The sequence below is a fragment of the Octopus bimaculoides genome, chromosome 1 (genome assembly GCF_046866305.1).
Source record: "Octopus bimaculoides isolate indiv1 chromosome 1, ASM4686630v1, whole genome shotgun sequence".
In the NCBI taxonomy this organism is placed as follows: Eukaryota; Metazoa; Mollusca; class Cephalopoda; order Octopoda; family Octopodidae; genus Octopus; species Octopus bimaculoides.
Window position 1 is genome coordinate 91,057,640 of NC_142928.1, and position 25,364 is coordinate 91,083,003.

The 25,364-nt window shown below is 36.8% G+C and overlaps 1 protein-coding gene across 7 annotated transcripts in view; it reads right to left on the bottom strand.

Moving 5' to 3' along the window:
* LOC106874233 (uncharacterized) overlaps positions 1-22,936 on the bottom strand; it is a 59,894-nt gene extending 36,958 nt beyond the window's left edge. Inside the window, exons 1-3 of one of the 7 annotated variants that reach the window (XM_089353932.1) lie at positions 22,493-22,936; positions 7,132-7,292; positions 3,734-3,842 (exon numbers count right to left, since the gene is read on the bottom strand). In XM_089353932.1, coding sequence (XP_089210058.1) covers positions 3,734-3,799 — 66 coding nt within the window. In that variant the 5' untranslated portion in view covers positions 3,800-3,842; positions 7,132-7,292; positions 22,493-22,936. Of the gene's footprint in view, positions 1-3,733; positions 3,843-7,131; positions 7,293-10,088; positions 10,157-20,577; positions 20,920-20,984; positions 21,500-21,791; positions 21,962-22,492 lie in introns of those variants that run through there. The other 6 variants (XM_089353924.1, XM_089353893.1, XM_089353902.1 and 3 more) reach the window with 6 other exon arrangements.
* Positions 22,937-25,364: the final 2,428 nt, after the last annotated feature.

The window sequence follows — 25,364 nt, forward strand, 5'->3', positions numbered from 1 at the left end:
AATAACAGACTTAATCTAAACACTTTCAGAAACCAAATCAACAGGCTGCAAGCCTTTAGTTTTAAAGGGAAAAGAAGTTAAGGTGTCTAAAGAAATTAAAATTGCTTTAAGCAACAAATGAGCATCAATTTGTTTCAAGAACTTTATGAGAGCTAGTTCATAAGTTTCAATCACAAAATCCAGAGCAGACAGGTGAAGATATAATAGTCGTTGGTTAAGGAAACCTTTCTATAACATAATATTCTCAGGTGTTCCTATAACTGTTTCTACCTAGATGACCTAAAGAAATGTAGAAGAAAAATTTAACCAGGAGGTGCAGGAGTGGCTGTGTGGTAAGTAGCTTGCTTACCAACCACATGGTTCCGGGTTCATTCCCACTGCGTGGCACCTTGGGCAAGTGTCTTCTATAGCCTCGGGCCGACCAAAGCCTTGTGAGTGAATTTGGTAGACGGAAACTGAAAGAAGCCCATCGTATATATGTGTATATATATATATATATGTGTGTGTTTGTCCCCCCACCATCATTTGACAACCAATGGTGGCAAAAGAGACCGACAGAATAAGTACTAGGCTTCCAAAGAATAAGTCCTGGGGTTGATTTGCTCGACTAAAAAGGCGGTGCTCCAGCATGGCCGCAGTCAAATGACTGAAACAAGTGAAAGAGTAAAGAGTATTAAAATTAAAAAAAACCTTCAGTGGACTGTGTTACAAGAAACAAGAGCAGGTATTATGATATTTCCTCCAACTTCTTGAAAGGAATTGAATCGAGGTACTGAAAACAAGTACAGGCTCACCCGAACTCTTATCTCTACACTCTAACAATCACTACTATTTTGATAAATAATGCAGAATGGGAAGAGCAACCAACCATGAAAACTAGGTCGATGGACAAAAAAAACAAACAAAATAATGACATACACAATAACGAAGATTGCTACTTTTCTCTGTTGTCAGGAGTGCCAAATGCATAAGGACTATGACAAGTAATATAACACGCTATAAGATCAGTTAACCACTGCCAGAAGACGAAACAGGTTAGTTGAAAAACACAGTGTGTGCGTGTGTGTGTTCTTTTATTCTTTCACTTGTTTCAGTCATTTCACTGAACCACTAAATTACTGGGATGTAAACACACAAACACCAATTGTCAAGCAGCGAGGTGGTGGGGGGACAAACACAGACACAGATATATATCTCTTTTACTTGTTTCAGTCATTTGACCGCGGCCATGCTGGAGCACCGCCTCTAGTCGAGCAAATCGACCCCGGTCTCTTTTCCTGAACTGCTAAGTTACAGGGACGTAAACACACCACTATTGGTTGCCAAGCGATGTTGTGGGGACAAACACAGACACAAACATACACACATATACATATATATACGACGGGCTTCTTTCAGTTTCCATCTACCTCGGCCTGAGGCTATAGTAGAAGACACTTGCGCAGTGGGAATGAACCCAGAACCATGTGGTTGGTAAGCAAGCTACTTACCACACAGCCACTCCTGTGCCTATATATATATATATATATATATATATATATATATATATATACACACACACACACACACACGACGGGATTCTTTCAGTTTCTGTCTACAAAATCCACACACAAGGCTTTGGTCGGCTCAAAATTATACTAGAGGACACCTGCCCATGATGCCACACAGCGGGACTGAATCTGGAACCATGTGGTAGGGAAGAAAGCTTCTTACCACACAGCCATGCCTGCACCAATATATATAATGTGTGTGTGTGTGTGTGTGTGTGTATATATATATATATATATATATATATATATGTGAGTGGATTATACTATTGCCTACAAATGGGAGAAAAACAAGTATTTAATTCAAAGTAAAGAGTAATATAAAATTTAGTACAAGTTAATAATTCCTGAATAAGACTAAGTTTCACCTGTCAGTTTGTCGACCCTGACAAACCAGCAGGTGAAACTTATGGCTAAGTTACAATTATTAAATTTCACATTATATTATATAACACACGTGCACACAGATATATGTATGTTTACACAAAGAAATGTGTGCAAATACACACATACATAAAGGCAAATGGTAGTGAAATGCTATTCGATGTCTATGGTAGCCAGTTTATTGATTTTCACATCTTAATGCAAATTAAAATCAGTTATTTTAGGTAGTTTTATTTTAATGTAAGTATTGGGGGAAAAGTTTTTTATATGTGAGTGTGTTTAACAGGCTTAACATAAATGGGGTGTGTTAAAGATTGATAAAAATATCTAATATAACTCAGTATATATATATATATATATATGGGCGCCACATAAAAAGCACCCACTACACTTTTGGAGTAGTTGGCATTAAGAAGGGTATCCAGCTGTAGAAACCATGCCAAATCAGAATGGAACCTGGTGCAGCTCCTCAGCTTTCAGTCAAACCATCCAACCCATGCCAGCAAGGAAAACCAACATTAAATGAAGATGATAATATTAGCCCCAGTATAAACTTCATTGACCTGTATTTGTTGAGTTGCTAATTTAAGACAGCAAAAACAATAACAGCTTTTGGGCCTCTGTAAAACATAACCCAGTCATACACATATCTAATGGGCTTCTGCAGAGTTTTCATCACACAATTCCACTCACAACCTAAGACCACAGTAGAAAACACTACTTGTCCAAAGTGCTGTAGGTTCATTGATATTGGACCTCATACCACATTATTGTAAAAGTAATTTCTGAATGAAACAACTATCCCTGTGCTTTTATACACACACACACAGTGAAGTGCAGTGCAAGAGTGGGTGTGTGGTAAGTAGCTTACTTACCAACCACATGATTCCAGGTTCACTCCCACTGCATGACACCTTGGGCAAGTGTCTTGGGCCGACCAAAGCCTTGTGAGTGAATTTGGTAGACGGAAACTGAAAGACGCTCATCGTATATATGTTTGTTTGTCCCCCAAAACCGCTTGACAACTGGTGTTGATGTGCTTACTTACCCGTAACTGAGTGGTTCGGCAAAAGAGAACAATAGACGAAGTACTAGGCTTGACAAAATAAGTCCTGGGGTCAATTTATTTGACTTAAACTCTTCAAGGTGGTGCCCCAGCATAGCCGCAGTCAAATGACTGAAACAAGTACAAAATAAGATAAAAAAAAATATTGCCCTAACTCTTCGAAACGCCTGTGTTAGAATGGTAGCAGCTGATGAAGGAAAATGTTCTCTATGTGGCCTGTATGTTTTCTGCACTCTGGTTATTATTATTTTTTGGTCTACGTTTTGTTTGCAACGTCCTGTACCCAGATATGCACCTATATATAAAGGTAGATGTAGGTATGCACATACTTGTAAGTATATATGCATGTACTCATTTATTATTTGTTTATATATATATATATATATATATATATATATATATATATATATATATATATATATATACGAAATCTAGATTCATTCTAGTAATTGCGAAATCGGTCGATACACAGTTAAGTAGGTAGGCTTCTGTTGGTTGTTTTTCATTGCATTAGGTACTAAATGTGGTTATTTTGAGAAGTCCACTGTGTGGCGTTGTTATTTTTTTGTAATAATGCCCTTTATATAAATATAAACGAATATATATATATATATATATATATATAGATAGATAGATAGATAGATACACACACACGCATCTATTTAAATACATATTACTTACAATAATGTATATGTGTATATATATACACACATCTATTTAAATATATTTTACTTACAATAATTCCACTTTGACTGAAAGCATATGGTACAGATAAATAATTGGTGCCAATAAATGCCTTCATTACATTGGCGAAGTCTGCGATTCCATGGTACCATTTTGAACGGCTGCAAATATAAAAGATTTGCATCAAATTATTCAACAGTATTTAAAATACAAGGCAGAATTTTAAAGAAAGAAAAAAGAAAAATGAAAGAGAGAGAGAGCGAGACAGCAAGGAAAACATCAATATGTAATGAGTAAAGCACAAGTTAATGAAAAAGAGTTTGAGAGGAATTACTAGGTCACTCAGTAAAAGCAATGTTGTTAGTCTTAACACTGACAAAGATTTCAACCATATTTAACCTTAGAACCTTCTAGTAAAATTTCTTACCTGTTAACCCACTCCATTTTGTAGATCATCTATTTTATGTTAGACTACCTCAGATCTCTCTCTCCAACATTCACTCAATATGAATACTCCAAAGTTTCGTAATATCTTCCACACCTTTTCTGTACTCTAATGACAAACATGTTACTTCTAACCAGCTATATTTCTACACAAATGATATGACTTCATTCCTTTTTTAACCTTCATTACAAATGCATCACAAAGCAAAGGACAACACATTACAAATGCTTCAATGAACGAAGATGTTGACAACCTAGTTGCTTTATTTCATGGAAAAAAGCATGGACTATAACAACACATAACTAACAGCTTCAAAACTGTTTCTGGTTGATAGAATAAGTCCCAAGCTTAAAAGTAAGTCCTGGGGCCAATTTATTCAACAAAACCCTTCAAGGCAGTGCCCAAGCAAGGTCTCAGTTCAATAAATGAAACAAATAAAAGATATATAATATTGATAATGGACAGATTCAACATCCATTGACAAGGCTGCAAAAGCAGCAAAATTTTGGATGACACAGAAAAATAAATAAATGGAAATTGAACTGGTGTGTGTTAGATATTGAGGCAGTATGGCTCTCCACAGACACAACAAAATTTGTTTCAACAGACGAATTCACATTAAGAATCTTGCTAAACAGATACAAAAATGAAGCAATACTACTAAAGCTACACTTTAAGCATGGGATTGGGGGGGGGGGGCGGACAGAAAATGCCTCAGTCCTTATTAATTGCTGACCTTTACAAGCAGAACATTGGACTATAGTCTACATCTGTCTTGGAAGGTATGGCTCTGCTAGAGACACAGACAAACATGTTACTCTTTTACTTGTTTCAGTCATTTGACTGCGGCCATGCTGGAGCACCGCCTTTAGTCGAGCAAATCGACCCCAGGACTTACTCTTTGTAAGCCTAGAACTTATTCTATCGGTCAATTTTTGCCGAACCGCTAAGTTACGAGGACGTAAACACAGCAGCATCGTTTGTCAAGCGATGGTGGGGGGACAAACACACACACACACACACATGGCATTAGGAAGGGCATCCAGCTGTAGAAACTCTGCCAAATCAGATTGGAGGCTGGTGTTGCCATCCGGTTTCACCAGTTCTCATTCAAATCGTCCAACCCATGCTAGCATGGAAAGCGGACGTTAAACGATGATGATGATGATGATGATATATATATATATATATATATATATATATATACGACGGGCTTCTTTCAATTTCCGTCTACCAAATCCACTCACAAGGCTTTGGTCAGCCCAAGGCTATAGTAGAAGACACTTGCCCAAAGTGCCACGCAGTAGGACTGAACCCGGAACCATGTGGTTGGTAAGCAAGCTACTTACCACACAGCCACTCCTGCGCCTATGTTACACAACATCTGAAAGACCATTTCGCTAATCAGCAAAAGCTAGCTCACCAACAAATTAACCCTTTAGTATTCAGATTAATTTGCCAAATAAAATGTTTGTTTGTTTGTTAGTTTATATTGTTTTGAATTAATCATTCATGATCTTGAAGTTTAGAGATTTCAATGATGTGATTGTTTAGTTTTAGAATGACATAGTAAGGTTAAGGTGAGAGGCCAGATCTGGCCAATTTCAACATAAAATTGTTACATATAGGCAAGAGATGGCTGGTTTGAATGCTAAAGGGTTAAAGTCATTGATGTATGTGTGTGCGCGCATGTGTGTATCCTCCTGCTCATCATCATTTAATGTTCATTTACCATGCTGATATGGGTTTGATGGGAGATGGCAAGCCGGAGGGCTACCCCAGGCTCTAGTTGTCTGTTTTGGCATAGTTTCTATGGCTTGATGCACTTCCTAACACCAACAACTTTTCTGAGTGTACTGGGTACTTTTACATGGTGCCAGCGTGAGTGCTTTTTTTACGTGGTGCCAGCATGAATGCTTTTTACATGGTGCCAGCATAGATGCACAGGTGCTTATTATATGGCACCTACATATAGGTAAAGGATAAAGAACCCCTTCAGTTACAAATGACCATGCGATTGCACCTAGAAAGTACCCTTTTTCAGACACAACTCCAATCAAGGTTGTTTGTGGAAGACCAGCCATTGCCCATGCATACCAGCCTCCCCTCTCCGATGTTATATCCAAGGGAAAGGCAAAAGCTGATACAGCTTGACACCATTGGTGTTGCAACTCATTTCTACAGCTGAGTGAACTGGAGCAATACGCAATAAAGTGTCTTACTCAAGAACACAATACAGCCTGATTCAGGAATCGAACTCACTACCTCATGATTGTAAGCCTGATGCTCTAACCACTGAGCCATGTACTTGTGTGTGTAGACACACACACACACACACACACACACACACACACAGAAGTTAATTAAAATGATTGCATGTATAAATAAATAGATGTCGTGTCATTGTGAAGCAATTTGAGTAAATGTTTTCTATAGACCTGAGCCAAGCAATGCCTTGTGTGGAATTTAGTATTTGAAAACTGTATGAAGCCCATGATGTGTGTATCTGTGTGTGTGTGCATGCATATGTGAATGAGCATGGATGTTGATATACTATGGCTTTGCTCAAGTGAAAAGCCATTATGTTTACATTCCTTGTTGATTATTAAATCCTACCATTTAACTGTCCTTCGTCTCTCCCTAATACCACTAGAACCAGCCAATCATACCATAATTGAATAATTACATGAATTAATAATTTTGAAATAATATGAAAAGGCTGATAGTGAGCAGAGTTAACTGTCTAAAGAGACCAATTATAAAGCTATTCTAAAACTTTATATGTAACAATAGTACATATAACATGGAGATCACAGTTTAAGGTCATGTTAGTAGTGTTAGACAAGGAACTGATAAAATACGAGTTTATATTTTGATAATTTATAGCTGTATAGGTAATTTATTAGTATATTATGAGCTATTTCATCTGTGCTGTTAATCAACAAGGAGAAAGTATCTATGCAATCAATTGACCTGCTAGAAATAGAAATAAAATCAGACTTTACTGTGTTTAAATATGAAAGACACATTCATGATGAAGTCCAAGATACACAAAATGATGAGATGGTTGCTGCTCTAGAATGCCCCTGACCTCGTTTGATTGTAGATTACCAAATTATAGCTCTGTTCGAAGATCACATTACCATTAATTGTAGTTGTAAGTATTCTGTAAAATTAGATATGTCAGATGACAAAACAGAAATTTAACATTAGTAATATCAGCATGGCACATGTTTAACTGTGGAGTACTGTACAGGAAGGAGGCGCAATGGCCCAGTGGTTAGGGCAGCGGACTCGCGGTCATAGGATCACGGTTTCGATTCCCAGACCGGGCGTTGTGAGTGTTTATTGAGCGAAAATACTTAAAGCTCCACAAAGCTCCGGCAGGGGATGGTGGTGAACCCTGCTGTATTCTTCCACCACAACTTTCTCTCACTTTTACTTCCTGTTTCTGTTGTGCCTGTAATTCAAAGGGTCAGCCTCATCACACTGTGTCACGCTGAATACTCCTGAGAACTACGTTAAGGGTACACCTGTCTGTGGAGTGCTCAGCCACTTGCATGTTAATTTCACGAGCAGGCTGTTCTGTTGATAGGATCAACTGGAACCCTCAATGTCGTAAGCAACGGAGTGCCAACAACTGTACAGGAAACATAAAACATAGGTCTTAAATTCTGGAACAAGGCTAGCAAGTTTGGGGAATGAGGCAAGTCAATTACATTAACCTCAGTACACAACTGGTACTCATTTTATTGACCCCAAACGGATGAAAGGCAAAGTCGACCTCAGCCACTAAGCATTTTGCCTGGTGTGCTAATGCTTCTACCAGCTTGCCACCTTGAGGAGACACGGAATGTTAATGGAGAATTTACAGTGGTGCATGAGTCATGACCTCAAACCAAAGCAGGAGTGTATCAGTGTTGGTAAGCTTCCTGAATATAGCAGAGATAATGAAACGAGCCTTATCCCACTGTTGTACACGATCAACCAGAATACTTCAAATGTGAGTGTTGTCTTGAGTTTTTGTCTACAGGTACAGGCATGACTGTGTGGTAAGAAGCTTGCTTCTCAACTACATGGGTCTGGGTTCAATCTCACTGCATGGCACCTTGGGTAAGGTCAATTAAAGCCTTCTAAATGGATTTGGTAGATGGAAGCTGAAAGAAGCCTGCCATATATACATATATATATATACACACACACACATATGTATCTCTGTGTGTGTGTTTGTGTTTGTCCACCCATCACCATTTGACAAACTGGTGTTGGTGTGTCAACGTAAACTAGCAGTTCAACAAAAGTGATTGATAGAATAAACACTAGGCTTAAAAAAATAATGTAAGGGAAGCCTCTGGCCTGGATCTCCATCAAAAGCAAAAGATGTTATACATATTAGATTTATATATCATATTGACATTACAGCCAAGAACATTAAGGGCCTGGAAATATATTTCAGTGATGAATGTGTATATTTAAGTTTAAATTAAGAAACCAAAAGTTACCCAACTCATCTCTCTTGAATTCTAAATGTTATATTAGATATTCTAATAGTAACAATGATTTATAATTCAAATTCCTAAAAATTGATTCAAATTACACGAGACATTTGTCCTCTCAAGTTCTTCCCAATGCATTCTGCATGTTAGTGGAACATCAGTGAGACAAGTTGTGAAGGTTAAATATCTCTAGGCTGGATTGGATGTGTGACTTCCAGATGCTGGTACAGTTATAAACTAGCTCCAGCATTCAATCCTCACAAGAGAAGTTGATAGGAAAACCAAGCATGCTATCTTCAATTTGATTTTTGTGCTTATCCTCACTTATGGTCATGAACATTGAATAATGACTGAAAGAGTAGAGTCATGAGTACAAGCAGCCAAAATGGGGTTCCTCTGAAAGGATCTTTGGATTAATGCCACTTTACAGGTCTGTAGCTCAGAGATCAGAGTGTCTCTCCAGGTTGAGTTGCTACTTCACTGCATTGAAAGGTCATAGCTCCAGTACTATGGACATGTAATTAGAATGTCACAGGAAAGAACCACAAGATGGATTCTTCAAGCCTATCCAAGTGGCAAGAGACCTAAGAGTAGATCAAGAACAACATGGTTGAACAATATCCATAGTCTCATTTGATCACACTTGGAAATCCAGTTGGAAAGTCTAATAACATGAAGCAAATGTAGATTTTTCTACCTGAGTCCCTTCTTATTGTTCTCAGCATTAGCATCAAGAAATTTATGAGAGTCAACTGTTATATTTAGATAAGTCCTATTGTTTTCTGAGAATCCTTAGGTTAAATACAGTTCAGATCAGATAAAAGGCAAAAAAAATCTTTTTTTTAGCCTGACCTAAATTAAGTAGGAAAACGTAATAAACAAACCCAAATTCAATTCTTTCTCTTGGCACCTCCTTGAAGAGCATCTCCCTATCGCCTGGCACAGGGAGTACGTTTTGCATGTAATGGGGGGGGGGGGGGGGGTTATGCACAACTTTCACCATCTCTACTCATCAACCACCTACTACTCTCTCTCTTTTTTCCTTCCATTCTCCTAGCATAGATGAACACAACTACCGGATCTTTCTGATTTGACGGGCACCACTTGTTAAATTTTTATCTGTTCTATAACACAAAATATACAAGTATACGAAGTTTGAAAGTGTTTCGGTACCAAAAACACAACATAAAACATAAATGAAAAGTGTTGCCCGTCAAATCAGAAAGATCCCAACTACCCATGACAGAACCAAGTAATCTTTATACAACAGCTCAAAGCAGTTGTCTTTTATATATGGTAACAGTAAAATAAGGGTCACTTCAACTATTATTTTCTTCTGTCATTTATTCCATGGTCTTTTCAATAAATCCTTTAAACACTCAGTGCCACCTGACAATCGAACTTTAATCCATCTGTCTCAACTAAAACACAACATCAATAAACAACCACATATAATAATTACATACAGTTGCTTCTTATATGACCATATGGATGAGATGCCCAACGACTTTACCAACATTTCCTGGGATGTTTGTTGCGGTAGAGAAGATGAATGGTTTCATGAACTACTACGCTGCATGCTTCAGCTTGTCTAGTTGTTTATTCAGCTTGGTTTTGGTTGGACATACATGAGAGTCTGCACAGTATTTTAACCCACTTAAGCTAAGTGTTTTTCTGCATAATGACAATATTATATAACATAGTACTTATAAAAGTACGAGTAGTGTACTTCACATAAGTTTTCCATTAAAAATTTAAGTTACTGTGGCTTAGTATTCAGACCAGCTTTTATATGTGCTTGTAGAAATAGAAATTACTATGGAAGGTCAGAATTATGCTGAATAATGTGTAATTCAATAGATCTTTTTTTTATTATTGTCTTCTCCAATAAGAAATTTCAGTTTTAGATATGGTCTCTGCACTTAGGTTAGATAAGAATGACAGAGAGAAAAGTAATAAATTTCTATAATTTCTCTCTGACTAAATTGTGAGTAGTGAATATTTTTATTGTAAGCAGTCTCATTCAGCAAAAATGCAAGTAGTAACAATGTTGCACACATTATATACAAGTATCAAATATCTAAACAATTAATCTGTACCCATGTGAAAATGAGTATAATAAAATAGTTTAAGAGAGCTTCATGAAGAATTAAACGGTAAAAAAAAAGTGAAAAAAAAAACCCAGCCAAGATGATAAGAATTTACTTGTAAATAATGATCTCCCAAAGGCTGTCATTTCATCTGATGCTAGAAGTACATGCAATGGTGTTTCAAATGATATTGATAAATGTGATCTTCCAGATTACTGGACTCGAGGTATGTACTTCAACGAAAAGAATATATTTGGTTGATTACTAAGAAAAGAAAAAATTTGATTTTTTTTTTTTTTTCTTAGTGAAAATCGTGCGGGTAAAAGGATAAAATAATAACCTATATACTGGATCCATCACTGATTGCCTGAGCCCTTAACCGCTTTCTGCAACAAATCAAAATAAACCACGGAAGATACCAAACAGTGCACTATGTACCATTTATTGGTTGTACAAAGGCTATCTGCACAACATCAGAAGTATATTCAAAATGTTAGAGCATTTGACATGCGAGGAGCATAGTTTGTTGCTACGTATGGCAAGTTTCAATCATCATAGCCCTGCCACTTAAAGAAAAAATGCATCTAAACACTAGGAGTGGCTGTGTGGTAAGTAGCTTGCTTACCAACCACATGGTTCCGGGTTCAGTCCCACTGCATAGCACCTTGGGCAAGTGTCTTCTACTATAGCCTCGGGTCGACCAAAGCCTTGTGAGTGGATTTGGTAGACAGAAACTGAAAGAAGCCCGTCGTATATATGTATATATATATATATATGTGTGTGTGTGTCTGTGTTTGTCCCCCTAGCATTGCTTGACAACCGATGCTGGTGTGTTTATGTCCACGTCACTTAGCGGTTCGGCAAAAGAGACCGATAGAATCGATAGAATAAGTACTAGGCTTACAAAGAATAAGTCCCGGGGTCGATTTGATCGACTAAAGGCGGTGCTCCAGCATGGCCGCAGTCAAATGACTGAAACAAGTAAAAGAGTATCCTAAAAACGCTGTCTAAGGAACACACGCACGCTGAAATTCCTGCAACACTAACATCCTCACTGACCCCCAAAACATTGTGCAGGGATGAGCACCAAATATAGAAGTAAAGCAACTGTCACGCCCAGATAGAGTCCGCCTTGCTCACTTCCCTACGGCCATGAGAAATATGCGACTATACAGAAATAGGCTGGACAGTGTAACATGTCCAGGTCGTCAAACTGCAACCTTATAAGATTTATCGCTGCATGTTGTTGTTGTTGGCACTCCGTCGCTTACGACGTCGAGGGTTCCAGTTGATCCGATCAACGGAACAGCCTGCTCGTGAAATTAACGTGCAAGTAGCTGAGCACTCCACAGACACGTGTACCCTTAACGTAGTTCTCGGGGATAATCAGCGTGGCACAGTGTGACAAGGCTGACCCTTTGAATTACAGGCACAACAAAAACAGGAGGTAAGAGTGAGAGAAAGTTGTGGTGGACGAGTACAGCAGGGTTCACCACCATCCCCTGTCGGAGCCTCGTGGAGCTTTGGGTGTTTTTCGCTCAATAAACACTCACAACGCCCAGTCTGGGAATCGAAACCGCGATCCTATGACCGCGAGTCCGCTGCCCTAACCACTGGGCCATTGCGCCTCCACTATCGCTGCATGTTAGAGTGTGCAGAACGGTCATTAGCTAGACAGAGGGGGAATGTTATACCCTAAAGAACAGATTTGTGTTTGGTCGATCAGAAGTTGAGCTCGGATGACAACTGAGAATTAAGTCACTAAGGGGTTAAAGCTAGGCTTCTAATATAAGTGATAGTTCAGATGAAAATAAATAATGCTGGTTTTGTATTAAGAAATTAGTACGATGATGATTAAGTTATGCAGATACCTCAGTTAAATGACATCAAATTTTGTTGCAATGTCACTAAGACTCTTTTTTTTTTTTTTTTTTTTTAGAACTAACTCGGTAAAGTTTATATATTATTTTACTATTTACGCGTAGTCACCGTGTCAAAACAAAATGTCATATTAAAATTAGGAGCCAAAAGGAAGTTGTTAGTAACGATTCAAGGAGGAAGTGTATATACAATTAAAGAAAAAGTTTATGAACAATCAAACCGCAAATTATAGTTAAAATAAATAGACAGAGATTGAGTCAACAGAGATAAACATTGTCAAGGCTACACAATTAAATTCCACTGCCTTGAAATCCAGATAAGTGAGTTCATGTAGACTTTATAGCTTGTCTTCTAGTTCTTAATCTAAATTCCTATCCTGACGGCTCTCATAAACTATTTTCTCGTTGAAGACTCAATTACCTACTCCAACATATTGGTGTAATTATGTAGACTGCTATAAATAGTCGTAAGATGAGTAAACAAAGTTTTTGTATGGGCACTTTTAATCACATTAAGATCTCATCTTCACTCTTAAAACAACCTTATATAAATTTCTTATATAAATAACTTATATAAATTTCTATTGTTTTTTTTAAGAGTGTAGATGGAGACACTACCAAAAGCATTTGCAGAGGCAGCATCATATGCTTACGTTGAAAAGACTAAGCATATGGAAGGTAACTGCAACATTACAAACCCATCCAGCAGATAAACGAATGTAAAACATTAATAATTTTTATATTAAAGTAGATTTGTTTTTTTGAATCTTTTTACGACTCCAGGTCTCAAAAGGATTAGGTAATATGCCCCATACTGCACCAGGCAGACTGTTGAAACTTATCCGCAACTACCAGTCCTATTAATTGCCAATGTTACTGAAAACGATGTAAGTTGTTTACTCTTGACACATAAATAACCAGGAAAAGATGTAAAACATGAAAACTAACGATTTTGTCATATTTATTTATAGAAAAACGATACTAGATAAGAGATCGAGACCCACGCTTCAAGGATTATATGAATAACACAGGGCAAGAATCCTTTAAAATTGGCTGTGGGGAGGGGAAATAGATTTTTTAAATTACAGGATGCTGATAAGAAATGTAAATGTCTGAAAAGATTAAGGAATGCAACTGTATATCTGAGAAATATATCAGCAGCTAAGCACCTTCTTCCCTTAGACACAGTCTTCCTGTGATGCAAACTCTACAAAGAGAACTTCCTCCTACAGAGATTTTAATTGTTTAGTATTTAGTTAACTTCTACACTAAGGAATAAATAACAATAAAGGTATTATAAACGTTTCAAAAATAAAGTCTATATTTTTTACTTTAAGGATATGATGTGAAATGAAAAGTTAACCTTAAAACAATTTCCTATACAATTTGACTCTAGGATGGACAGAGAAGAGGAAAAAAACAAACAAACAAATAGGCATATTTATTTGATAAAGGATCTATTCATTAATAAAATTTAATGATAATAAAGGAACTATTTATTTTTTAAAATGTTATTAATATCACTACAGCCTCACACAAACAAGCATATCATGTAAAAGTTGGAATCAGAAGCAGCGTTTTAAAATATCAACAATAAACCATATGGATGATGTTCTCTCATTATTACTTACACAAAGAAATAAGAGTTTAAATAGGAGAATAAGAAAATGTTGTCCCACTGAGTTTCTTAAGGCAAATGGGAGAAACAAGAAAACTTAGATAAGGAGTTGAGTAAAATAGTTATATCTATATATATACATGTGTGTGTGTGTGTGTGTGTGTGTGTGTGTGTGTGTGTGTGTGTGTGTGTGTGTGTGTGATGAAGGTACATGGCTCAGTGGTTAGAGCATTGGGGTCACAAACATGAGGCAGTGAGTTTGATTCCTAAACTAGGTTGTGTGTTGTGTTCTTGAGCAAGACACTTTATTTCATGTTGATCTAGTTCACTGGTGCCAAGCTGTATCAGCCTTTTGCCTTTCTCTTGGATAACATCAGTGGCATGGAGAAGGGAGGCTGATATGCATGGACTACTGCTGGTCTTCCATAAACAACCTTACCGGAACTTGTGCCTCAGAGGGTAACTTTCTAGGTGCAATCCCAAGGTCATTCATGACCAAAGGGGGTCTTTACCCTTACCCTTTACATATATATGCATAAAATCACTGTGTTATTCTGTTTCTGAAAGTTAAAGCAGGTTTGAAGTTTCAAATTCTCAGTATAAGAAAAGAAAAAGTACTTGTTCATCACCATTTATTTCTGAATAATTGAATGAAGAGGAACATTCTTAGAACATGATTCATTAAGCTTAAATTTTATGAGAAATGTTCATGGAAAATAATAAAAGGAATTTTCCCCCATAATAAAAAGGATGAATACTTATATTCTCCAATGCAAATGTGTAGCAATGATTCAATTGTTAGACTTCATGATTAGAGATATCCATAAATGGATGATCAACTAAACCTAACTTGGGACCAAAAAACTGGGAGAGTAGTGGGTCTTTCCCAAAGATAATAAAGTATAAATTATAACAAAGGACAATCAGGTTAAATCAATAGATCAGACTGTTATTTTTATGATAGATTGATGAAAGGACAAATCAAAAATACATGTATCAAACCTTATATATACATATATATATGTGTGTGTGTGTGTGTGTGTGTGTGTGTGTGTGTGTGTGTGTAAAATTAATATAAGTAGTCATGTGCAATGTTTTACCCAAAAGGAAAACTATGATTGTCATTAAATATGACTAGGGTGTCAGAACACCTACATTGCTGAAAATAAGAGCTAAAAAGCACTTAATTGTATACATATGTACTGAAGGGACTAGAGCTTTGTAGCTCTTATTTCTAGCAATGTAGGTATTCTAATACCCTAGGGAACTTTAACTTCCGTTTACCTACCCATTAGACAGCTAGTTTAGAAATACGGTAAATATAAGGCTGGATGTAAACAATATACACATTCTGGAATAGGATCAAGTCAACACTGCAGATGAAAGTATTGGTTTCAAATTTTAGCACAAGGCCAGTAATTTCAAGGGAGGGAGTAGGGCGATTACATCAGCTCAAGTAATCAACTTATACTTATTTTATCGACCCCTAAAGGATGTAAGGCAAAGTGAGCCTCAGCTGAATTTGAACTCAGGATGTAACGATGGACAAAATGCCACTAAGCATTTCGCTGCGCATGCTAATGATTCCGCCAGCTTGCCACCTTAGTGCAGATATAGTTTAAAAAAAAAAACAGGGGCAATAAAGCCTTGTGAGTGAATTTGGCAGATGAAAACTGAGAGAAGCCTATTGTGTATATGTGTGTGTAAACATGTGACAGTGTATGTTTGTGTCTTCTTGTGTGATTGTTGTAAATGGATATCATTCACTTCCAATATTCTGTGAAAACATGTCTGGCCATGAAAAAATATTGCCTTGCTTGGAAACAGGAAAGGCATCTAACCATAGAAAAATCTGCTTCAATAACTCTGCCTGATATATAACATCACATATGATAACAGAATATATAATATATTATAATATATGCAATATCATAACTATATATATATATATAGCAGTGACAGATCAAAGATGAACTGATTTAGGATCACGTGAAGTGATATGTTGCATTATATAACATATCAGACAGAAGCCAACATTAACAAAATATATTATAGCATTAATTATGATAATTGTAAACAATGCCAACATTGAAAAAATATATCATAGCATTAATTATGATAATGGTAATTGTAAACAATGTGCAACATATGTTGGTGTGTTTCATTCATATATACCATCTTTCTATTTATAACCTAGGTCCACAAAAGGTTCTCACAGGACAATCAGGTTAAATCAATAGATCAGACTGCTATTTTTATGATAGATTGATGAAAGGACAAATCAAAAATACATATATCTAACCTTATATATATATAATTAATATAAGCAGTCGTGTGCAATGTTTTACTCAAAAGGAGAACTATAATTGTCACTAAATATGACTAGGGTATTAGAACACCTACATTGCTAAAAATAAGAGCTAAAAAGCACTTAATTGTATACATATGTACTGAAAGGACTAGAGCTTTGTAGCTCTTATTTCTAGCAATGTAGGTATTCTAATACCCTAGTCATATTTAGTGTGTGTACATGTGTATATATATATATAACATAAAGATGGAGAATTATACATCTACAGTGTTTTTAATATTACAGTCTTTCATATGTTTGTTCCCTTTAAACCAGTGTTCAACATATGTTTCTACTGCATAAGTATCTTAGGATATGGTGTCCATTTGCATCCTGTTGGTTTAGTTGCACTAAGATCTCATCCAGGTTAAATGTATCCATGTAGCTTTATTCAGTGTTGCCACTAGTAGAGTTTAAAGTGAACTATATATATATATATATATATATATATATATATACACACACACACATACAAAAGTACAAATAAAGGTTACAAACCTCATTGAGGGATAGCAAAATCTAATGAAAGTACTGGCTAGTTACCCATACAAAGAATGTTGAACATTACAGTTAATACTCAACTGCAAGGCAACAATATAAGCTGTAGTTTATATATATTTATTTATTGTATAATGAGATAAGAAAATAGAGAGATAATTGATAGATTATTATCTATTAATTAAAATATATCTTCTATCTTTTACTTGTTTCAGTTATTATACTGCAGCCATGCTGAGGCACCACCAAGAATTTTTAGTCAAATGAATCAACCCTAGTACTTATTTATTATTTTGGTTTTTGCTACGTCTGGTCCTTATTCTATTGGTCTCTTTTGCCGAACTGCTAAGTAGTAGCGATGTAAACACACCAACACCAGTTGTCAAGCTGTGGTGGGAGACAAACACATACAAAATCACACACACACACACAGATATATACAAGATGGACTTCTTTCAGTTTCTGTCTACCAAATCCACTCACTAGGCTTTGGTCAGCCCAAGGTTATAGTGAACACTTGCCCAAGGTGCCACACAGTGGGACTGAAGCTAGAATCATGTGGTTGAGAAGCAAGCTTCTTATCACATGGCCGTGCCTGTGCCCATCTCTAACCATCCCAAGCCCACCCACTCTTTTTGTTCTGTCCCCATCATTTCTATTTACCTTGTATCTTGAGGGTCTGCCTTAACACTTTATCACCACTATTTTACCTCTCTTTTCCCATTATTTCTTCTATAATGTGAGTAGACATTTAGTTCTTGTACAAGAAACCTGTACTCTTCAGGCCCCTTCTTTGTCTTAACCTCTCACATTCTAGCGTAAAACTGCTTCCCACTCTAATATAGTCTTTTAGTCATGCAAGCTGCATCATAGGCAATTTATCTCCAAAGAGGCACATCTGAAAACATTTGCTAACATATTTTTATATTAAACTATTCATTAAGATCAGTTGCCACACCATCATCATCGTCGTTTAACGTCCGCTTTCCATGCTAGCATGGGTTAGACGATTTGACTGAGGACTGGTGGACCAGGAGGCGACACCAGGCTCTAATCTGATTTGGCAGAGTTTCTACAGCTGGATGACCTTCCTAATGCCAGCCACTCCGAGAGTGTAGTGGGTGTTTTACGTGCCACCGGCACGAGGGCCAGTCAGGCGGTGCTGGCAACAGCCACGCTCGAAATGGTGTATTTTACGTGTCACCTGCACAAGAGCCAGTCCACCGGCACTGGCAACGATCTTGCTTGAATGTATTTTCACGTGCCACTGGCACAAGTGTCAGGAAGGCGAATAATAATAATAATAATAATAATAATAATAATAATAATAAAACTTATTGGAAGTGTTACCATGTACATGTTTTGTTTTGGTATAAAAGATGGGTTACAGCAAATATTCTGCTCAATACCACTGACCTGATTGACCCTTAGCGGATGCTGCTATGTGCAACTTTGATCATGAGCAAGAGTAGTGGAGGAGCATCATAGCCATGTGTCGAGAGGAATTCTTTGGAGTTTGAATATTTCACCTCTGGAAACATTGGTGTTTCATTCATCATCAATAAACCCTATTCAGGGACCTTTTGAGTGGGATGGGCTACTCGCCCTGAAGAAAATTCTAACTGGGCGCTAACTGACCTGCAAGGTCATGTGCTGTTTATCTTGATATGAAATCACCATGTCATGCACATATAGTAGTGATGCATGTACCTAGTGTACCCTGATCAGATGGGTACATTGGGCTTCATATATTGGCACCCCAGTGTCACTTAGATGGCATGCATTTCTCTCACTTGATAATAATAATAATCCTTTCTACTAAAGGAACAATGCCTGAAATTTTGGAGAAGATGACTAGTCAATTACATCAGCGCCAGTATTTAACAGGTACTTAATTTATCGATCCCAAAAGGATGAAAAGCAAAGTCAACCTCAGCAGAATTTGAACTCAGATCTGAGGATGGATAAAATACTGCTGAGCATTTTTCCCAGTGTGCTAACGATTCTCTCAGCTTTTATAATAATCCTTTCTAATATAGGCACAAGGCCTGAAATTTCAGAGGACAGGTTAAGTCAATTACATCAACCCCAGTGCTCAACGGGTCCTTATTTTACTAATTCCGAAAGGATGAAAGGCAAAGTCAACCTTGGTGGAATTTGAACTCAGAATAGCCTTTGCTTTCCAGCTCTCGAGTGTAATCAAATATACTTAATTAAATAAAGTATTCTTTTCTCCCAAAATGTGAGATCTTGTGTCAAAATTAGAAATCCCTGTTACTTATAATTATTATTCTAATGGCACCATAGTTTAGATTTTAAAATGTGTGCAATAATTTCAGCAAAATTATCTTATTTAATTCCTATCAAACCTTCCATTAACAATAGTTAGCTGCATAAGGATAAAACAAAGACTACCCAAATCAACCACCTAATACTTGGATATTGGGCGATTGGACCTCTATGCAGTTATTCGACCTGCTAAAAATAACAGCCACATCGCTCACAAATTAAACCTCTCTGTGCTCACAAAAAAAGAGAATGGACACTCAGTGTAGTCTTTGGGATTCTAAAAAAAAAAGGAAGGTGATGGCTAGAATGCTTTTGATCAAGGCTAACCAGTGACTAATAACGACCACTACACTACCTTCAGCAAAAGCATCTTTACGTGATCACTGAACCTGTTAGAAATAGCAGCCAGATTTTCAAAATTGCAGTCATTGAAACGGTGACATTGGAATAAACAAACGACGAGAATGATCACAGCTGGAAAGCCTTTGATAATAGACGTGCTAGATCAAGACAAGACGTGGGACTAAACAATATAAACTAAAGGTGCTTAGCAATAGAAAAATATCGATTTAAATATTGCTTTTATTTTGATTTCAAATAAACAACAAAGAGAATACCTAACATTTTAATAGTCATCCTTTGTGTGCCAACAACATGTATATATTGTACATAAGATCTAGAATTATATTTTTGTCAGGGGTAAATATTTTCAACAACGATGCCCCCTAAATGATTTATTTTGGCGCACGGATAAAACTATATTTAAAAATCTATAAAAACTATTGTTGCAACCAGTTTTTTTGCTTTCTCCTTTTTTCAAAATAACTTTTGTTTTCTTTATCTGTTTAAAGCCTGTGTTTTTTTCTTTCTTTATGCTTAAAGCTAATAGTTTTTTTGTTTTTTTTTAAACCTTGTTATATCCCTGAACTCTGTGTATGATAATGCAGAGAGCCCTGTCACCCTGAATGAAAAGTACTAGTTTAGAAAATATACTATATTGGATTTTTAAATAACAAATTACAAATACATGTCTTCAGAAACCAACAACTCAACTTGTAGGTCCCTCCAAATAGTTAATGAAAGTAGAATCAAGACGTTTGCAATGCTGATCCTTCTTTCTTTGTAAGTGCTCTGATGAGATGCTTTTCGACGGGCGGTTCGTTGGCTTCCCGTGCAAAGCTGAATTTGAGTAAGCCTATGAAACAGAAGGGTTGGTACCTGAGAACTTACCCCAACTCTCTCTTCAAAGTGGTTTTGATTTTACTGTATTACGTAGGCAAAACAACTGATTGCTGTAACTAGATTTTACTACTGGGATCGACGTTTGACTTATCTTTCAGAGTTGATAAAATAAATTAGTTATTTACTGGTGTTGAGTCAATTGACTAAATCTTTCTAAGAACTGTAGCCTTATGACAACAGAACAAAAAAAAAAGTAATTTTCATAGAACCTGGATATCTGGAATCACCTTGTGCAATATCATTGTATATCTTTAAAAAACCTCTAAATTTCTCCAGATATCTCTCAGCAATAGTGAGGATTTATACTGTCAAAATACATTTTTTTTTTAATGCCAGTCTGTTTTTCTGCCAGATATAAATATATCAAAAGGGAATGTGAACAGTTTCAACTGTACCTGAACATATCCAATTAGATTCAATCTAAGAATCATTAAATAATATTCGAGATTTTGTAAATCCATTACTTTTGATTGGCACGCAAAATTTCGGAGTATTAATGTCACAATAGGAATTGATGACGTCGGTTTTCTTAAAAGCATAAACAACTCCCCATTTCTTCGATCCTTATAAATACTCCAGCTTCAAAGTACTCAAAAACAATACTACAATTCCATCTGTGGTATATAACATAAAACCGGAAAGACACGTCGAACGGATTTTAAGGTTTCCAAATTACATTTGTATACAAAGTAGCGGGTGCTACTTTTACTGAATACGATGGATTCATTCTCGCCACTTACTATTATTTAAAGTTGTTTATGTAATGCCCTTCAGAATATATATAACTATAATAACTTCCTATTCTCATAGCTATAACTTTAAACAGTTATGCATTAGAAAAAGAAATCATACCATGCAAATTAAGATCCAATACAAGAGTTCAATAGTTTATGCTGGAATAGAATTTTCTATATTGAAGATTTAAAGTTTCACACCAAGGTTAAATTTTAAGATGAATAAAACAAAACTACATATATTACGTTCCTTTTCTTAGAACTTCTGAAGACAAGGAAGCTAGTCATTCTAATTTTTCACTATGTGGTAGGCGGTCAACTCGTTAGTTGAGTCTATTTGTGTGTGCTATGTAGTAAGTGTAAGTGTACATATATATATATATATATATATATATATATATATATACAGTTAAGTATATATATCCTAAAGATAAAACAAAATACTTAAAAGGTACAATAAACATTTACCTTTCCAGCATCATATGTTCCATGTTTCATATTACTTAACAGAAAACTCGAAACGAAAACACTTGTGCGTGCGTGTGCGCATACATGTGTATATTTGTCAAATGGTGCCACGCTTTATCTATAAGCGTCATACGTGAGAGGGGGGAGAGAGAAGAGTAACAGCTCGAGTAAACAATAATACAAAACAGGCTTTAAACATTTAAAACACTATCTATATATATATATCAATAGACAGATTACATTTATCTATTTGCGTTTGCCAGTTGGGCGGGGAATTTCAATTGTGAATTGGGTTTAATTTTAAGTGGTACTTGTATCCAAACTGACAAATATTGTCTTCTTTCTCTAAGCTGTTACTTGTGGGCCGGTTCTAAGTTTTAATGATCATAAAACATAAGGATACGAAAAAAAAAACATTATTATATTTATATTCTTTTTTTATGCACATGCTCCATTGAAATATGACTTGTTTATTTCGCTACTAAATTAACAATTCTTGCTAAAAAATAATTTATTGGATATATTAACATTTTTCATTCAACATCTTCGAGTACGATAAAGCATCGCCAGCTTTGGATTTTGTAAATAAACTTCAAAGATTACTCCACAAAATTGGTAAAAGAAAGGGAAAGTAACGAAAATTGTAATCAACGATGAAGTATTCATTTTTTCTTCTGTTATCTATGTAAAAAAGTATTTACCTTTTTTTGTAGATAATTGAGGGATCGTTGAGGCCAACAGACCCCATACCTGGGAAGGATAAAAATGATTGATAATGATATAGGGTGCAGTCACTCGTATTAAATGCACAGATTTAAGAGGAGTTCGCGGGAACGAGTTGGTATCTGCCAGCAGCTGTGTTCCTGGCCACATGTGTCTATGGGGGAGTGTATTATTATAATAAATAATGATGTATATGTTGCCAGAGTTAGAAAATATTTTGTTAATCTTCCCTAATTCTGCCCGTTTCAGCGAGTCACGTGACAACTCCAGACCGAAATGCGTCAAGACTTCTTTCTTTGCACTTCTGCTTTAAACGTTTTCGTTCTCGCCTCACCTCCTCCTCTCTCTCTCTCTCCGTATCTCTCTTTCTTTCTTTTTTTCTTCCTCTGTTGTCTCTTTCTCTTTATCTCTCTCCGTTTCCCCTTCTCTGTCTATGTATATATCTATATCTAGTGTTACTTCTCTCTCTCTTTTCGGTAACCACACGAATGCAAACCAAGGGCAGATAAGTCGAAATTGATTACTTCGATTTCTGAGGAAAAGAAAAAAAAATAAACACATTCGCACGTGGAAAAGATTTTTTCTTTCTTACGCTACTTCAACAATATGATATTGAATGAAATCTGTTAATTTCTTGCCTAAATCAGTTTGTCATTTCTTTTATCGTTGTTACTAAAAGATATTGATATTTTCTAGAGTTTTGACGATTTGCAAGATAGTACGTACACTTTGCAAAAGATAGCTAAATTTGCAAACATTTTTTGTCTACGGAAGCATTTAAACAAAACACTGTTACGCTCGTATATAAACATTAACTTTAAAAAAAGAAAAAACACACAACTCAGATTCAGAAATTGCTTATCTTTTTTGCGAGAGTAGTGTTGCCTACAACTGTCCACTTTACTCAAGTCCGTTTAGAAATTTAACTGTTTCCAGTTGTGAAAAGACATTACCAAAACCTGGCAATATTTCTTCTCTTCTGAAGGTGTTTAACCCATAAACTGCGATAGGCCACCTCAGTGGCCAACGCGCCAGTGCGACAGGCCAAGTGCGTGGCCACGGAAGAAGGGCGTGATCTACCTAATTTTGATGACGTATAATGTATGCACACGATAGCCTTTCACCCCAGAAACAGTGTAGTCAATCACAGAAGGTGTTAAGAAACACTGAGTATTTTTTTCGAGTGATAGATCGATGTTGACCTTCACCCAAAACAGGCTCAGCTGTTCGTGTTACATACAGCAAAATCCCAGCAGTTTATGGGTTAACAAACAAATCTCCGATCAATTGAGATTATCCAAGCGAACACTTGGAGAATCACTGAGACTCGGCTTAAGGTACGGGCAACTCGGGCATTCACCCAGTGTGTCTTATGTTTGAGGAGGGGTCGGAGGACGTCACGCAATGTGTTGGGATCATACAAATACAAATATGTAATATGAAAATAAAGAGAAACATGAAAAAAATCTATGAGTGGAGTCAAGTTCATTTTAAAGTGTTTCGTAGATAACCGTGGAGGCTGAAAGTGGGTGTGTTATATTCATGAAAAGATTGAGAAACTTCGATGCTGTATTTGAACTGTTTTTAGCTTGTACATTGTGACAAGCATCTTGTTTTACATCCACAGTGTTACCACTTTGTAAAAATTTGGAAGAAGAAAAAAACATAGGCATGGTTGTGTTGTTAAGAAGTTTGCTTCGCAACCACACAGTTCCGAGTTCAATCCTCCCTAAGCTGACCAATACCTTGTGAATAAATTCGGTAAGCACATACTGTGAGGAAACACGTCGCTCAACGGAGAAAGTGTTTTACCTTTGACGGGGTTGGCGAGGAGAAGACGCCAGCTACTAGGCCCGCCTCCTCGTCCTATTTGTAACATTAAGGCTGGATATAGTATTGATCTCAGGAGCATCCAGGCAAGTGGTTCTGTTAGAAGTCACCGTTCCCTAAGGGGACTGTATCGAGGAGGACAATGAGAGTAAGAAAAAGAAGTATGCTGAGCTGGTGGAGCTATGCCAAAGCAATGAGTATAGGCCCGACGCCAGATTTGGTGCTGCAGAATATTCTGGGTGGGCACTAATTTGCGAGGAGACTTTTGTAAATTGCATTTTCTAAATCTGAGGGTGCACCATTGAATTGTGAGGGGGGAAATGTACCACCCAGTGCACCTCATTAGCGACAAGCATTAATGGGTGACAGGCAAGGTATGATCACATCGGGGTGAGATACAAAGGGCTTGCGGGCCAGTTCATCTGTAGAGCTTGCTCCAGCAAAGCCGAAGGCCATCTGGTTGGCTGAGGAGGTTGCAAAGGTTGCCTCTAATGTGGAGGTGGATCAGGAGGTGCGATCACTGGAAGGAGCAGTGTTACCAGAGGCAGCGGTAACTGGACCCAAGCTGGGGTTTTATCAGTCCCGGCTGGGTCATCTAGGTGAGGGTGTCTGGTTTTAAAAGACCCGAAATATCTGACTCCTCGAAACATCACTGATGATGTGTACAGGTGCATCACAGGATAGAACGCACCTGTTCCTGTTATTGTACCCGTCTTAATGATTCTGTTAGTATTCGTCTTTCATGTTAGCTCGTTTTTATCCCAGGAGTTTTTGTTCATGACACCTCTAAACTGAAGAACATTATCATGGGTGTTGAAATTCTAGAGTTATTTGGTCGATTCCTGAAGAGGGGTTTGAACTAGTTTGCGTCTATTATGAGTGTATGTTTCCTATTATTGTGTATGTCTCCCTGTGTCAGATTTTGTAATTAATTAATTAACTTCCGTGGTCTCCATTTCGTGCATCATTTCTCTCTTCTTGTCTATCTATATATGTACCCATCTGTTCATCCTTCTTTCG